The 16,361-nt window shown below is 60.0% G+C and overlaps 3 protein-coding genes and 1 pseudogene across 3 annotated transcripts; 2 read left to right on the forward strand and 2 right to left on the reverse strand.

Moving 5' to 3' along the window:
• Positions 1–2,000: 2,000 nt before the first annotated feature.
• On the reverse strand, positions 2,001–4,862 carry RPL28 (ribosomal protein L28). Its single transcript, XM_004439081.3, has 5 exons — positions 4,743–4,862; positions 4,293–4,381; positions 4,075–4,198; positions 2,304–2,422; positions 2,001–2,135 (listed from the first exon to the last, which is right to left on the reverse strand). The coding sequence occupies exons 1-5, from the start codon at positions 4,816–4,818 to the stop codon at positions 2,046–2,048; spliced, it is 498 nt and encodes a 165-aa protein (XP_004439138.2). The 5' UTR covers positions 4,819–4,862; the 3' UTR covers positions 2,001–2,045.
• An 853-nt stretch (positions 4,863–5,715) lies between these two features.
• Positions 5,716–9,746, forward strand: TMEM238 (transmembrane protein 238). Its single transcript, XM_087421092.1, has 2 exons — positions 5,716–6,820; positions 9,620–9,746. The coding sequence occupies exon 1, from the start codon at positions 6,274–6,276 to the stop codon at positions 6,811–6,813; it is 540 nt and encodes a 179-aa protein (XP_087277218.1). The 5' UTR covers positions 5,716–6,273; the 3' UTR covers positions 6,814–6,820; positions 9,620–9,746.
• Positions 9,747–10,726: 980 nt separating this feature from the next.
• TMEM190 (transmembrane protein 190) lies at positions 10,727–12,231 on the reverse strand. The gene is made up of 5 exons (XM_004439080.3): positions 11,987–12,231; positions 11,859–11,894; positions 11,221–11,346; positions 11,054–11,138; positions 10,727–10,967 (listed from the first exon to the last, which is right to left on the reverse strand). Exons 1-5 carry the CDS (start codon positions 12,042–12,044, stop codon positions 10,727–10,729), a joined length of 546 nt encoding a protein of 181 aa, XP_004439137.1. The 5' UTR covers positions 12,045–12,231.
• A 2,397-nt stretch (positions 12,232–14,628) lies between these two features.
• LOC147912713 (uncharacterized) lies at positions 14,629–16,024 on the forward strand (annotated as a pseudogene).
• Positions 16,025–16,361: the final 337 nt, after the last annotated feature.

A 16,361-nucleotide genomic window follows, 5' to 3' on the forward strand; every position in this document is an offset into this window, starting at 1 on the left:
GGAAGACCGGCTCTGAGCTAAAATCTATTGCCAATCCTCCACTTTCTCCCCAAAGCCCCAGGAGATTAACTGTATGTCACAGTTGCACATCCTTCTAGTTGCTGTATGTGGGACGCGGCCTCAGCATGGCTGGACAAGCCGTGTGTCGGTGCACGCCCGAGATCCGAACCCGGGCCGCCAGTAGCGGAGCGCATACAGTTAACCGCTAAGCCACGGGGCTGGCTCCCGGATAAGCTATTTAATGATGCCAGCAGATGGTGGAAGCCTGGGGCTGCCCCCTCCTGCTGAGTGGCTTGTGTGGGCCTGTCCTTCTCTTAAGATGAGCAGTGCCCCAGAGGGCTGTGAGGATTCAGGAGCCGCATCCGTGCCCTCGACCATCACCTGTCTACCTCGTTTCAGATGGAGCGACGGGCACTCTCGGCCCAGAACCAATGACCATGGCATGATAGGGCCCCAAGGGCTCTGTCCAGGCCTCCTGGATACTCCTCACTTGCTCCTGTGCCCTCCCTGCAGGGGCTGCGAGCTGTCCTAGGACCCACAGCAGGGAGGGTCAGCCTATGCCCTTCAGGCTGGAGAAGGGCCAGCTCTTGCCCCAAGAGCGAGTCTTCAGGCCTAGAGAACCCAGAGTAAATACTTCCATCTACGCATGCCATGCCCCAAACACGGCTGTAACAGAGGCGTAGACCACATGACGTTACAGAAACAGGACCACAAGCCAGTGTGCTGACCCTTCCTTGGTCTAGAGCCCCCCAATTAGGAGCTTTACTCTAAATGTTAAGAGATTAAAAATCATCACTTAGGGGCCGCACCAGTGGCGTAGTGGTTAAGTTCACACGCTCTGCTTCGGCGGCCCGGAATTTGCTGGTTTGGATCCTGGGCGTGGACCTACACATTGCTCATCAAGCCATGCTGAGGGGGCGTCCCACATACAGCAACTGGAGGGCTGTACAACTATGACATATAACTATCTACTGGGGCTTTGGGGAGGAAAATAACAAAAAGTGAAAGGATGAAGATTGGCAACAGATGTTAGCTCAGGGCCCATTTCCTGAAGGAAAAAAAAAAATTGGGCCGGCCTGGTGGCGTAGCAGTTAAGGTCACGTGTTCTACCTCCACAGCCCAGGGTTCGGAGGTTCAGATCCTGGGCGCAGACCTACTCACTGCTTATCAAGCCAGGCTGAAGCGAGGCAGAGTCCCACATAGAAGAGCTACAACTCTACAACTATGATACACAACTGCGTACTGGGGCTTTGGGGAGGAAAAAGGAAAAGAGGAATATCGGCAACAGTATTGTTAGTGCAGGGCCAATCTTCCTCAAAAAAAAAAAAGAGAATAAAGTAATTAAAAAAAAAAAAGTCTTTCTTGAAGCTTTGTCATGTGTTACCAGAGCATGGGATTCTGATGATTCTGGACTACTTGTTTAACCTGCACTTACTAATTTGTCACACTGAACAATCACCTCTGATGTGAATATAAGAACTCACACCAAGGGGTTGGCCTGGTGACATGCGGTTAAGTTCATGCTCTCTGGGGGCTGCCTGGAAGGGTAGCAGTTAAGTGCACATGCTCCGCTGCGGCGGCCCAGGGTTCCAATCCCGGGGTCAAGCCATGCTGTGGCAGCATCCCATATAAAGTAGAGGAAGATGGGCACAGATGTTAGTCCAGGGCCAGTCTTCCTGAGCAAAAAGAGGAGGATTGGCAACAGATATTAGCTCAGGGCTGATCTTCCCCACAAAAAAAATAAAGAAAAAGAACTGACACCAAACCCGAGGAGCAAGAGGACCACTGGGCCAGGCCACACACAACAGTGGGGCTGAGCTCCCCAACCTGGCCCTGGTCCCTCCAGTCCCAGCACACCGCAACCTGTGTGGTACTAGCGGGTGGGGAGCCCCCTGGGGATGAGCTGACACTCCTGAGAGTTCTGGCGGCACGGCGTGGGTCACACACACACAGGGCCAGAGCCCCAGGGCCCGCACAGAAGGAAGGCCAGGTGAAGTGGCTGAGAAAAGTCGCTGACACCTTTATTCCTGTGGGGGTGGGGATGTTCAGGCGCTCTTGGTGGGGCGGGTCCGCTTCCTCTTCACCATCACAGGCTTCTGGCTGCGCAGGATGGCACTGGCTCTGCGGATGGCGGCCTGGGCGGGGCAAGGCCGGGGCTCAGTTTACCCACCCCACAAGCCGTGCCCCCGCAGCCTGCCTCCCAGATGGGAGATGTCCCTTCTCCCACCCCTGAGCGCAGGTCCAGCTCCCCCAGTCAGAGGAGGGCTCCCCCGCCCCCCACTGTGGCCTGCCAGGCCACTCACCATGCGCAGGTCGGGGCGGTACTTGTTCTTGCGGATCATGTGCCGGATGCTGCTGAGGGTGGCCCGGGCATTCTTGTTGATGGTAGTCCGAACGTAGGAGGTGGCTGGTTTTCTCTGGCCTGGCAGGGGAGAAAGAGCGGGCCCAGGGCTCAGTCAGATGGTCCGGGTCTTGAGTGCACCTCCCAGCGTGAGGACACAATCACGTCCCAGAACCTGAGGGCCTCGGCTGTGAGCCTGCACAGGCAGGGCAGCCCCCAAGGCCAGCCCCGTCTCTCCACGGATCAATCTGTGTGACTCACAGTGACCACCAAGGCCAGGCCCTGCCACGGGCACTGTACAGGTGTCCCTGAGACACAGCATCCACCTTCATCTCACTTGACAGAGACGGGAGCCGGCTCCAGGGAGCCGAGAGCAGGTGAGGCAGGCACTGGGCACCGTGCTGGCCAGGTGGTGGATGCTCCTCACGCTGGAGCTCTGGCCTCCTCTCCCTGCCCCACCCTCCTGGACCGAAGTCACCCCTTCTGGAACAGGGGTCTGAAAGGCCAAGCTGTAAGGCCTGGCCCTGATGCTGGGGTGGCAGGGAGCCACAGGAGGGCCAGGGGTGAGGACGTGCCCTGGGGCAAGCAGCTGCTCCTCACCTGTGCGCAGGTGGAGTCTAGACTCCACTGCCCAGGGTTAAAAGGAAACACCCCCTTTCTTGTGCCACAAAGCTGCTGGCCTCCGTCAGGATCTGAAGTGGGACAGAGCTGGTGGGGTCCTGGCTGGAGTCCTGCACTCCTGGCGTCAAGTTTCCCCCAAGAAGCCAGACCCTTCACCATACAGGTGGTTTAAGGTCGGCCTCAGCTGAGTGGCTGACCCCAGAGCGGCGCCCATATTACCTCCTCACGTCAGCCCAGAAAACCCACCCAACAGTCAGAGAGAAAAATGCCAAGTTTTCACTACCCAACACGCCAGAACAGAGTTCTCAGAAGTGTGGGAACCCAAGAAGCCCCCTGGGGCAAGTGACTGGTTGCTCCGTAGGCTGTGCTCCTGAGGAGGGTAAACCCTCTCTCCTGGGCGGGCAGGACCCACTGAGATCAAGAGCCGACAGGCCATGGCCACTGCTGTCACTGAACAGAACACTGGGCTCCAAACCCAGACAGAAACCAGCACTAAACAGGAACCTGGGGAAATCTCATTACTACCTGTTAAAAACCCCAACCTCAAGAGACCCCTGTATCTCCTTGACCTTCTCTAAGAGGCCGTAAGAGTGGGTCCACACCCAAATGCAGTTTATGGGGGTGGGCTGGTCAGGCCCCTTCTGAGTCCGGGCAAGCAGAATGGGGGTCAAACTGCTTCTTCCGACCCAGCCTGTCACCTCCTACCCCTGGGAGCGAAGGGAAGGCTGCACACCTGTTTGCCTCAATTTTCCCAGCTATGGAGGGATGGAGACATCCACCTCCACCTGAGCTGCTCCAAAGATTTAATCTGAAAACATGAGCCGATTGTGCAAACCTGACGTTTAATCCTTACAGCCACCCGCGGTCGTTCACGTCCTGTAATTTCTCCACTTTCCTCACCCAAAGATAAGAAAACAGGTTAAGGCACCCGGCGAGCTCGCACAGCCGGCGGTCTGGCCGAGAGGAAGCTGCCAGCTTCCCACGAGACCGTCCTGACACCAGGCACCCTCGGTCCGGTGGCAGAACTACTCCTGTAGCCCGCCACTGAAAAACCACAGCTCCCTGCCCCGAGCGGGGGCCCGTCGTCCGGGCCAAGCCGGGCAAACCCTCACCGGATCTCCGCTTCATCACCACCACGACCCCTTTGCCGTCGGCCGCCGGCTCCACGCCCACGGTCTTGCGGTGAATCAGCCCGTTGTAGCGGAAAGAGTTGCGGGCCTTCAGATTATTGGGCTCCTGGGAGGGAGGAGGCAGACGGGCCGTGAGGACGGAGAGCCCCCGGCGATCGTGAAGTTGCCCCCTCCGCCCCGGGCGTCCGGGCCCCCCTTACGGTGCTGTACGTCTGCTTGTTCCTCTTGATCAGGAAGCTGGAGCAGTTCCGCACCACCATCCACTGCAGATGCGCGGACATGGCGGCAGCTGCGGGGAGAGAGACGCGGGGGTGTCAAAGGGAGCAGCGGGCCGACGCCGGGCCACGGGACCCCATCCGGACAACCGACGGGGGGGGTGATGGCGATCTGGTGAAAAGGGGCACCCCGGAGGGCAGACAGCACCTAGGAATGCGCCAGGCAGGGCTGAGCGACCTAAGGCGGCGGGGCTGAACTCGGGCGCCGAGACTAACTGCGGGTGACGGAGGAAGAACAGAACGCAAGAAACCACAGCGACTTCGGGGGGCAGAAAGCAGCTAAGAACGCGAGAGGCGAGGGAGAGAAGCCAGGCAGGGGCAGAGCCGCCGGGGAACAGACTCCACCACGCGGGCAGGCGGAGGACCGCGTCTCACCTCTCTTCACTGCGGCGGCCGGAGACGGAAAGAGGCTCACGGGGGGCGGGGCGACGCCTTTAATACCCATACGCATTTCCGCTTCCTCTCTGGGCACACGCGCGCTGTCGCCGGCCCCCGTCTCCTCCCGCCCGCCTCCGAGACGGCTCGGAGACGTTCGGCTGTTTCCGCCAGCCCGTCGCGCACCGCTCGGGAACCTTCGGAACTCTTCGGCTAGAGACCCGAGGGCGTGTTCGACTCGGAGCGCTGCCGTTCCGAGACCTCTTCGTGTATTTTCGGAACTCCACGGCTGGATTTCCGAGTGGGTCCCTCTCGAGAGGCCCCCAAGTCCCCTTCCTCAACGGCCTCTCCCTAGTATTGCTCACCCAGCGCTTAGCATTCTGCACAGGCTAGGCGCTCAATGAACATTCGTTTTATGCATGGACCTGTGAGTGCGTGAACTAGTATAGCCTAGCTCCGGTGTCTTCGGATGCTTCCGGTCTTTTTCGTAAGCCCTCGGCTAGTCCCGACAAAGGAACCGAGGCCCGCTCGGGCATTTTCGGAACTCTCCGGAAACATGCGTCTCGTGAGTGGCCGCCTTCCCCTATTGGCCCATGCCAGGTTCGGGTCTGTCCGGAAACGCTCGATCCACACTCGGCCACGTTCGGAACCCTTCGGCTAATCCCGGTAGCCCCCTCTTAGTTCTCCCTCCCTAGGGTCCTCTTGAGATGAATTCTTAAACTGTTTGGAGTCTAGAGAAAAGCTAGACGGAAACTTCTCGCAGACTGCCACCCCAGGGGAGCGTGGATTTCCTCTAAGGGCGAGTTGTTGTTTGGAGGAAAAGACATTTGCCTGGGAAAGCTCTTGCTTCCTTTAGGGGTTCCACATCTGTTGGCCGAGCCCCCGTTGTCCCTCCAGTCCGCCCTGTGTCACACCCGTTCAACTTCCTGGAAGTTTATTTTCTGTTGTCAGGGTCACGTTAAGGGGCAGGAGCCTTGCCTGATGGACGTCTGTGTCCTCAGCCTCACCGGCACAGGGCCTGGCGCTGCGGGGGCCTCAGGAGACCCCTACTGAACAAAACGAATGACCATGCCTTATGTCACCTCCACTAGTGCCCCTTGGCTTGTCGTTATGTCTGGGAACTCCTTGAGGGCAGGGGCCTTGTCTGGTCCATGCCTGCGCCCTTGGGCTTCGCCGTAACGAGTCCTGACAGTCCAGAGGCCCCAGAAGAAACCCACGGAGCAAACGGGGTTGGAGCGGTTTGCCCTGCTGCGTCCGCAGCGCGCCCTGAATTTTGGCCATGTGCTGCTTTGCGCTCCCGGGGCGCAGGGGCCCTAGTCTATCGCTTTCTGTAAGCCCGGCTGCCCCCAGCAGGGGGCTCTGAGGGCCAGGCCCTGCGCAGAGACCGCGGCCAGGACGCCCCGTCCGCGCCCAGCCCAGCTCAGGTGACCAGGCGGGCGCTGGGCACACCTGGCGCCGTCCCCTGACCCCGCCCCGGGCGGGCCGCACCCCAGCACGCTCTCGGTGGGAGCCAGCGCGGCGGAGCAGGGCCATGGCGGCCGCGCCGGCGGTGTGCGCGGCGCAGGGGACCCCGCCGGGCGCAGCGTCCCCGCCGGCCGGCGCGCCCGTGCCCTCGTCCGGCCTGGGCCGCTGCCGGATGGCGCTGCTGCTGGCCGTGGCGCTGGACGTGGCGGGCATGGCGGCGCTGCTGACCGGCGTGTTCGCGCAGCTGCAGGTGCGCGGCCGCGACTTCGGCGACCTGCTCATCTACTCGGGCGCGCTGCTCGTCTTCCTGAGCCTGCTCGGCTGGATCCTCTGGTACACCGGCAACATCGAGATCTCGCGCCAGGAGCTCGAGCGCGACTACGGCCTGCGGCCCTCGGCGCTCGCCCGCCTCGCGCGCAAGCTCTCCCGCCGCTGGTCGGCGCCCGCCGCCTCCGCCGCCGCCGGCCCGCGCGCCGCGCCCGGCTCCCGGGGAGCGCGCCGCGCCGTCCGCGCGCCCCCGCTGCCCGCCGCCGGCTCCCGCCGCGTGCGCCTGCAGCTCGCCACGCTCGAGGCCGGGCACGGGGCGGCGGGCGCGGGCACTGTGTGAGCCCGAGGTGAGGGGGCGAGGAGGCGGGGCGGGGGGCGGGGAGAGGTGGAGGGACAGAGAGGGAGACGGAGAGACAGAGGAAAGAGAGGTGGAAAGATAGAGGGGCGATGGAGGGACAGAGGGAGAGATGGAGAGACAGAGGGACAGAGTGGAGAAATGGAGAGATTGGGGGACGGAGTGGAGAGAGAGAGGGACAGAGGGAGAAATGACAGGACAGTTAAAGAGGTGGAGAGACAGCGGGAGAGATGGAGAGACAGATGGGAGAGATGGAAATGAATAGAGACAAGGAAAAGATGGAGGGATAGAGACAGAAATAATGGGGAGAGAGAGACACAGGACAGGTCGATTAGAAAGGAGAGAGAAACAGAGCAGCAGAGACCCAGAGGATGGAGACTGGGCCGGCCCTGTGGCATAGTGGTTTAAATTCGCGCGCCTCACTTCCGCGTCCCGGGTTCACAGACCCGGATCCCAGGCACCAACCTACGCACAGCTCATCAAGCCATGCTGCGGCAGGGTCCCACATACAAAATAGAGGAAGATTGGCACAGATGTTAGCTCAGTGACGATCTTCCTCAGCCAAAAAAAAAAAAAAAATTTAACCAGAGGATGGAGACTCAGAGACAGCAGGCATGGGTGCAGACTTTGGAGAGACTAATGAGACCCTGTCCCCGGAGACGAAGGTGGAGAATCACCATTAGCTCCACCCGACACTTGGGGATCCCTCCCTGCACTCCAGCCCCAGGCACACCAGGTCCCAGTTAATCTTCTCAGTGTAACTGGGTCTCTGAGGTCACTACTGTTGCCATCACCATTCCATTGGAGGACACTGAGGCACAGAAAAGTGCCATCTCTTGCGCAAGAGCATACAGCTGGGAGTCTCCTGACAAGTAGTCTAAAGAGAGAGGGGGAAGGAGTGAGAACAACCAACCGAGGCAGGAGGAGTGTTGCCCACAGACAGCAAGACACAGGGAAGGCTGGACCACTCATTCCCTCCCCTTTCCCTCTCCTCTACCTTCTGTCCCTTTTACTAAACACACCTTCTCCAGCTTGCACTCCTCTGCCAAAGACCTGCTGGGGCTCTCCATTACCCTCTGGTTAAACCCAAGCTACTTACTGTGTGTGAGCCCCCCACATTTCAGCCCCACATCTCCTGCCTTCTCTGCAGTCATGACAGCATCCCTCAGTCCACAGATGACCAGGATCTCTCACACCAATTGGCTTCTGTCCATGCCCTTCCCTCCACCAGCCATGCCCCTGCTATCCCTACTCCACACAGAAAACTTCCCATGTGTCCTTTAAGATCCAACTCAACTTCACTGCCTTTCTCTAGGTCTTCATGTTATCCAAGTTACCCCTGTTATTGTTTGTATTACCATGTGTTGTGTCTGTGTGTGCTGGTACTGTCTCTCCTGCCCACCAGGGAGCCCCTTGAGAGTCAGGCCTGGGTTTCTGGTGTCTTTGTTCTTAGCATTGCCGGACAAAGAGTGAACTCAGGAAATCAGAGATTGATGATTGGGTAGGTGGGTGGATGGAAGGATAGATTGGTTGATGGATGGGTGGGTGGGTGGATGAATTGGTTGATGGATGATTGGATGGACTGGTGAATGGGTGGGTAGATAGAGGAATGAATGGATGAATTCGTGGATGGATGGGTGGATGTGGTTGGACGGATGGATGGATAGATGAGTGATGGATGGAGAGAATTCATTGATGGATATGTGAGTGGATGGATGGTTTGGGCAGATGGGTAGTAAAGAGATGACAAGATGGATGGGTTGACTGATGGGTGGATGGATAGGTGGAACAATGGATGGATAAGTGACTTAATCAGTTTCTCAAATGGGGGTTCCATAAATGAATTAAACCCTCATGTCCTAAGACATTCCCTATATGTGATGAATTAACTTTTCTCTTATGCATCCAGAATACTAGTTGTATATTCTTCTTTGTGAGAATTGAGAAAATAGTCTGTCCAATCACCTGCTATGTTCTGTGGATCAGATGAGGAAAATGGTTTAAGAAAGGGTGAGCAACTGTATGCATAAGTGAAGCAAGAGCTAACACAAAATTTGGCATATAATGCAGAAATAACCACCTGTCGTCAAAATTACCCCTGAAAATCTTTTACCTTGCCCAAAAGTCTAACACAGCCGGGTGGACCTCCACTGCTGGAACCACCTGCCAGACACTGGCCAAGCTGGCTTGAGGGTGGGCCCCTCTTGGAAGGAAAACGATCCTGTCTAAACCCAGGACTCCTCCTTAATGGGCAGGGTGAGGTGCTGCCAGCACGTGAAGGATAGAGAACTGAAATTCTAGGAGGCAGACCCGTAGGCCCGGGCTCCGGTCACTCCTGTCTCCCTCTGGGACCAAAATCAGTTGAGTAGCCCAACAGGTCCACCCCCATCCTTGTTACTTCTCCCCTCTCTTTGTCTTCTTTCTCTGTCTCTGCCTGTCAGTCTCTCTCTCTCTCTTTGTCCCTGTGTCTCCGTCTCAGTCTCTCTTCCTGTCTCCCATATCTCTTTTGGTCTCTGTGCCTTGCCTCTCCCTCTAAATCTCTCAGTCTCTCCCTCTCTCTGCCTCTCCCTGTCTCTCATCCCCACCTCTTACCATGGATTCCCATGAGTTAAAGGTAGCATGGAGAGATGAAGGAGCAAATGGGCCAGTGTGGGCGTCAATGTGTCAGGGGCCGAAGCAGGAAGAAAGGGCTCCCTCCCTCTGCCCCCCAGGCCGATGGGTGGTGGGCCCAGGGGACAGGGATACAGGGAGGGGTCCTGAGCCGCCTCTAACCCCACCATCCCTCCTGCAGAGGAACCCATGGCCCCACCTGTCAGGACCGGACTGAGATGTGCAGCTGCCCCAACATCGTCTGGCCGCCAGGATGCCTCCCTGCCCTCCCTCTGTCCTCACCTGGATAAATGGCTCTGCCTCATGCACTACATGTCTGTCTGTGAGAGGCACAGCGCTGGGCTGGGGCCAGGGTGGGGGAGGCTGCTTGCTTTGTTTCAGGGCTGGGGGCCCGAGTTGGCTAGGCCACACCCACAGAAGGGCTGCCCATACTCTTGGAGACCTAGGAGTCCAGCTTCACGCTGGCCCCTCACAGAGCGGGACGGGGGGGGCGTGGGGGGCAAGGATCTGGAGCCCAGACCCACCCCCTCAGTCCAGACCTCCCTCAGCCCAGGCTTCTCTGTTGGTTTGAGGTCCTCCAAGAAGCAGACAGAGGGGCAAATTAGACTTGCAAGATATTTATTGAGAGAGATCTTATGGAGGGTAGGTTGGTGCGGGTCTGACACATGAGAAAGGAGAGGGGAGAGGAAGGAGGGTCACGCAGGATGAGTCTTGAACTGTAACACACTTCCAAGAAAATTTCTGCCCAGCCGCTGGGGAGTCTGAGCTGAAGTCGTCTGCTGGGGGAGGCCCACATCTTGCAGGAACCCCAGCCACGGAGGAGGGTGGGATCCCAAGGGCAGGCGTCAGAGGCTGTCGGGCACTGCTGCTTCTGCAGAAGAAGAGCTGAGGGGCACATTTCCACGGCTGTAGCATGTCCCCGCCTCAGCCTAGTTCAGGCCCCCCCCAGCCCAGCTGCCCTCTCAGCCTCATCAGCCCAGGCCACCCCCAACTCACCCCCAATTCCCTCAGTCCAGATCCCCCCATGATCACAGCCCAGGCCCCACACTCAGCCCAGGCCCCCCTCAGCTCAGATCCTCTGTGCTTACCCCCAGACTCCTCTCATTCCAGACCCCCCTCAGCTCACGCCCCAGCTCCCTCCACTCAGCCCGTGCTCCCTTGCAAAACACACACACACACACACTCCCTGCCCGAGTTCTCTCTGCCTCCTGCTCCTGTGGCCCTCAGAAAAGACACCACGCATCTATATATGCTATATCTGTATTGAGGGGTCCCCCCGGGGGCGCCCCTAATCTTCATCATCCCCCCCTTCCGTTTCTTCGCCCCCTTCTGTCCCTTCCCCTTCGGTGGCCCCCGAGGCATCCAAGCCCCCCTCTGGAGGCAGGGAGGCTGGCATGCTGCCGATGGACGCCGTCTTTTTCTCGCTCCCGGTCCCCCGGTCCTTGGATAACAGGGAGACAGTCCTGGACAGCTTGCATTTGCCCTGCAAGAACTGTGGAAGGTGCAGCATATCCCGGCGCTTGGCCCACCTGGTGGGGAGGGGACACGCTCAGCCTTGCCCATCTGCCTCTCCTCTGGGGGCCCAGGAGCCCACTCCAGCCTTCACCCCACTCGCCAGAACAAGCAGATGCTGGAGATCAGGAAGAGGAGGCCTCCGCATGTCCAGCCCAGCGCCCACATGTGTCTCCTCCGCATAGTTTCTGGACAAAGGAGGGAGGTGTGAGACCCAGGGGGCCCAGCCGCCAGCCCCTGCCCCAGCGACCGCGGCTTCTGGGCACTCACCATCTGGCCGCTGGTGGTAGCAGACCCCATCGCGGTAGCAGCATCGTAGTCGCAGACAGAGATTGGGATTCTCGATGGCTGCCTGGCCCCCACAGCTCTCCCGGTCCCACACGTCTCCCTCACAGCCTGGGGACAGACCACATGTGGTGACTTTGCCCCAGAGCCTGGCCCTGTGGGCCTCAGGATGCTGGGTCCCAAGGCCGGGCTCTGGGGCTGCCTGCCTAGTGCTCACTCTGTACAGACCCAGGAGTCCAGGCCCCCAGCCCCGCCTCCCTCAGACCCAGGAGTCCAGGCCCCCATCCCCTCCTCCCTCAGACCCGGGAGTCCAGGCCCCCAGCCCCTCCTCCCTCAGACCCGGGAGTCCAGGCCCCCAGCCCCTCCTCCCTCAGACCCGGGAGTCCAGGCCCCCATCCCCTCCTCCCTCAGACCCGGGAGTCCAGGCCCCCAGCCCCGCCTCCCTCAGACCCGGGAGTCCAGGCCCCCATCCCCTCCTCCCTCAGACCCGGGAGTCCAGGCCCCCAGCCCTGCCTCCCTCAGACCCAGGGGTCCAGACCCTCAGCCCCTCCTCCCATTAGACCCAAGAGTCTAGGCTGGGGGGGGAGGTCCCTGAGGGACCCAGGATTTCATCCACTGCTCACTCCATGGATAGAAGAATCCCTGGATTCCATTCCCATCTGTGAAAGAAAAGAGATGGTGTCGGGGCTGCTGTATGGAGGCGGAGAAGGCCCCCCGCTCAGCGTTCTGACCCTGGTGTCGATCCCCTCACCTACTGAGCCCTGCATCAGCAGGAAGAGAGTCAAAGCTGGGATCCCAGAGCCCACCATGTCGCCTCCCCAGACCCCTAGGGCTTCTGTGGGGTGAGACCCAGAAGGCCATCACCCCAGCAACAGGCTGGGCCCCGCCCGCCTGCCACCCAGTCCCTTAAGTTCTGTTGCTAGGGAGCCCCCTTAGTAATGGGGAAGAAGGAAGGAGCGGTCACACTGGCCTGGTTGCTAGGAAGTTGCTTCCTTAGCAACCAGGTGGCAGGGGCCTAGGGGTGGGGGTGGGGGCCTGGGGGTTAGAAGAGCCTCCTTCACAACCTGCGAGGTCTAAGGCATCTCCTCCGTACCCACCAAGGGACCCTGAAGGGTGGGGACCCCGAAGGGTGGGGACCCCAGAGATCTTGCCGGGGAATCCTTCTGCTTAGTAACCTGATGCCTGTGAGGCAGTGCCGGTGGCCCAAAGTCTCCTAAGACCTGGTTGCCAGGGGGTCTTCCCCCTAGCAAACAGGGGCAGGGGGGCATGAGGCTCAGAAGGCCTCACTGAGCCCCATTGTTAGGACGGCCCCCCTAGCAACCAGAGGACCTAGGAGGGCAACAAGAAAATGGAGGTTGGGCCCCAGGCCAGAGCACTTGCTCAGGAATCTCCTGGTCCAGAAGGCACCCCAGGCCTCACCATGGGGAATGTGTAACCGGAGCAGCTTGACCATGCCCCGGCCACAGGGATCTGAGGGCCTGGGGGTGGGGAGCTGCCTGGGGCGGTGAGGGTGATTCATGAGCACAGAGCCCCCTCTCCCACCTAGGCCTCAGTTTCACCAACAAATGGGGAAAGTGGTCCAGCTGAGGATCCTCAAGCTTCTGGTTTGGTCCCCCCAATAGTGGGGGAAGAGGCTGGCTGGGGGGCTGGACAGACTGCGATGCCTAGCGGCACAGTGAGGAGAAGGCTCAGCTCTCCTGGGGCAGTTCGTCTTTGTGTCCAGACCCCTGAGTCTGAGGGAAAAGGAAGCTGGGGGTCTGGACTCCCGGGTCTGAGGGAGGAGGGTCTGGGGGTCTGGACCCCTGGGTCTGAGGGAGGAGGGGCTGGGGGTCTGGACTCCCGGGTCTGAGGGAGGAGGGGCTGGGGGCCCGGACCCCCTGGGTCTGAGGGAGGCGGGGCTGGGGTCTCAGATCGGGAGTCTGAGGACCTGGACTCCTGGGCAGGGGCAAGGGACCAGGCCTGAGGGCGACTGTCCAGGAGTCCAGACCCCCTCTCCTGGGAAGCCCCGTGAGGCTGACTCCGTCTTGCCCATCTCCGGTAAACATCCTGGTGGGAGCTGAGTGGGCCCTGGGCTGCCTCCGTCAGAGATGACATAGGTCAGAGGGGGCTCTGCAGGGGGCCGGGGGTGGGGGTCAGAGGGGTTGTGGGGCTGAGGCCGGGCAGCTGCTGACCGTTTCCTGTGTCAACATCATCTGGACCCACTTCCCAATTCCCGGGATTCCTCAGGGATCAAGGAGGGGGTGGGGGGGCGGGGCCGTCGGGCCCTGGACCGCGGCTTGGGACTGGGGGGGCCGCCGTCACGGCCCTCACCGCTAATGACAGGTTTGGGCTGCCTCTGCGGCCCGCCTGCCCCGTCACCCCTCAGAGGCCAGACAGGACCCCCCAGGGACAGACAGACGGACACACACAGCCTCGGACCTGCTGACCTCACACCCAGCCAGCCCCACCTCACCCAGGGGCCAGCACATGAGCAAGGACCCCCTGGGCTCCCCCTCATATCCCAGTGGCATCTCCCCCCACCGCTGGCCATCAGTGACCACCGTTCAGAGCCTCTAGCACCCTGTCTCCCCCAATCTTCGTCTCTGAGTCTCTGATCTTGTCTCTTTGTGTCTCTGTAGATCCCTTTTTTTTTTTTTTTTTTTGCATCTCTGTTCTTTTCTCACTCTGGGTCTCTGCGCTCCTGTCTCTATTTCTGTTTGTTAGTGTCACCTTCTGTCATTGTTTGTGATTCCCCTACCCTGCCTCTCTCGGTCTCTTTACCTATGTCTCTCTCTCTCTCCCCATCTTGCCCTCCTTTCCAGAAGTACCCCAAGTGTCCTCATCCCGGGGAAGACCCAGGAGTCCTAAGCAATCCCCTGCCCTCCTGTCCTGCACCTACCCTGTATCCCTCAGCCTCCTCCAGCTGCACTGGGGAAGATGACCCCACAGCCCCAGGGAGAGGGCTGATGGGGGCTGGCACCAACTGGGGACCCCTGACCTGTTTCCAGACTCCTGACCTTCCCCACACAGAGTATTCCCCAAACTGCAGAATGGCAACACGTTTTTCTCCACCTTTCTAGAAACTAGGGTTTAGGGCCTGAACATGTGACACCTGAGTCTGAGGGAGAAGGAGCTTAGGGGCCTGGACCCCCGGGTCTGAGGGAGGAAGGGCTGGGCGCTTGGACGCCTGGGTCTGAGGGAGGAGGGGCTGGGGGTCTGGACTCCCAGATCTGAGGGAGGAGGGGGCTGGGGGCCTGGCCACCCAGGTCTGAGGGAGGAGGGGCTGGGGGCCTGGACTCCTGGGTCTAAGGGAGTGGGCTGGAGCTGGCACCCCTGGTAGGGGGAAGGGGCTGCCATTACCAGATCCGTATTGTTGCTCTCAGGCTGGCCCCAGGCCCAGTCCCCATCCCCTCAGGCCAGTCCATCCCCCAGGCTGGTGGCCTGAGTCACCTTGGCTGGCCCGGCCGGTCTGGGGGGGGGGCTACGTCAGTTCTCCCCTCACTGACGCAGCCTTGGGCCCCCCACACTGACTCAGCCGGAAACAGGCCCCCTGAGGGGCGGAGACCCAGTGGTCAGAGGCCTGGGTCCCAGCGGGAGCAGGGGCTGTGGAGGGCCCCTGGGGGGCCCTGGAAGGGGTGGCCATGACAGACCAAGAGAGAGAGAAAGCTCTTACCTGAGGCGATGAGGTCATGTCCCACCATGGGGGGGCTGTGACCTCACCTCCCTGGGGACCTGAGCAGTCGCCCCCCAGTGGTGGGGGATGGGAGGGGTGTCAACTCCATTCACCATTTATCCCCAAAGCCCCTCTGCCAGCTCAGCACAGTCTGGGGGCCAGTAGGGGGTCTTCAGGGAGACTTTTTGAAGTCCTTGTCACATTTTGTCTTCTCACTCCCGTCCATCTTTTTCTGCCACCTCTATCCCGGGGGGTGCTGCTGGGGATTGGGCTCAGGTCAGTCCCTCACTGGCTCTGCAGTGCATCCCGGGGCCATCTCTGTCCCATATACCTGGGGGTACCACCTGTGTGCCTGTGTGGGCATCTCTGTCCCCCTGAATCTGCATCTCCCTCTCCTGCTGCGAGCTGCTGGCAGCTCCATCTCTCTGCCTGGCATCCTCCCTGCCCTGTCTCAGGGTCCAGCTCCCCAGCTGAGCCACTGTCTCCTGTTCCCACCACCCTCACTCTGTCTTGCTCTCTCACTGTCTCCGTCTCTCCCAGTGGCTACCTCTTTTTCTCTTTCTGGACATGTTAATAAAAATCAAAAGCAAGAATAGCACTGGGTTGTATTTATTGGGAGCTGACCATGCGCTTTACGTGTGTGGACTCACTTTGTCCTCACCGAGGCATATGGGGGGTGGGGTGGGTACTCAGTTGTCCCCACTTCACATACAGGGAAACTGAGGCACAGAGGGGTGAAGCCCTGTGCCCGAGGTCCCACCTCCACTGGATGTCTCGATGCCTCTCTCTCCTGGTCCCTCTCTCTGTCTCTGGTTCTCTCTCACCTTCACGTCTCTACCTGTCTCCTGGAGAAAGGCTCTCCCTCTCTTTGCACCCATTGTTGCCTCCTCGACATCTCAGCATCTCCATCTCTGAGCCTCTGTCTCCCCGTCTCTGTCTTTGGGGCCTCTCCATCTTTGTCACCCTGCCTCGGTGTCTCCATTGTCTCTATGCATTTATTCTGTCACCTGCCTGCCTCCTCTCTCTCTCTGAGACTGCGTGTCCCTGTCCCTTTTGCTCTTGGGGTCTCTCCAGGTCTCTCCAAATCTCTCCTGCTGTCTTCGTCTGGCTCTCTGATCTCTGACTCCCGGAACCTCCCCTGCCTGTCTCCCTGTCCTTTCCACTCCTGCAGTGTATCTCCATCTCTCTGTGTATCTCTGTGCATCTCTGCATCTCAGGCTGCCCATCTCTGCCCCAGTGTCCCCATCTGTCCATGTGTCTCTGTCTCCTTGCCTGGGTCTCAGTCTCTCCATCTCTCTCTCTCTCTCTCTCTCTCTCTCTCTCTGTCCCTTGGAGTCTCTCCCCCAGGAGCCACTTCTCGCCCCCTGCCTCCCCACCTCTCTGCCCTTCCTGGTCCAGCAGGACCCCCACCCACAGCCCAGCCGGGCCCCATCTCTTGAGCCATGTGTGTCTGCCCCGGCGGCCGCCGAGGAGG

Source organism: Ceratotherium simum, chromosome 33, assembly GCF_057802395.1.
Source record: "Ceratotherium simum simum isolate JZ-2026a chromosome 33, ASM5780239v1, whole genome shotgun sequence".
Taxonomy (NCBI): Eukaryota; Metazoa; Chordata; class Mammalia; order Perissodactyla; family Rhinocerotidae; genus Ceratotherium; species Ceratotherium simum.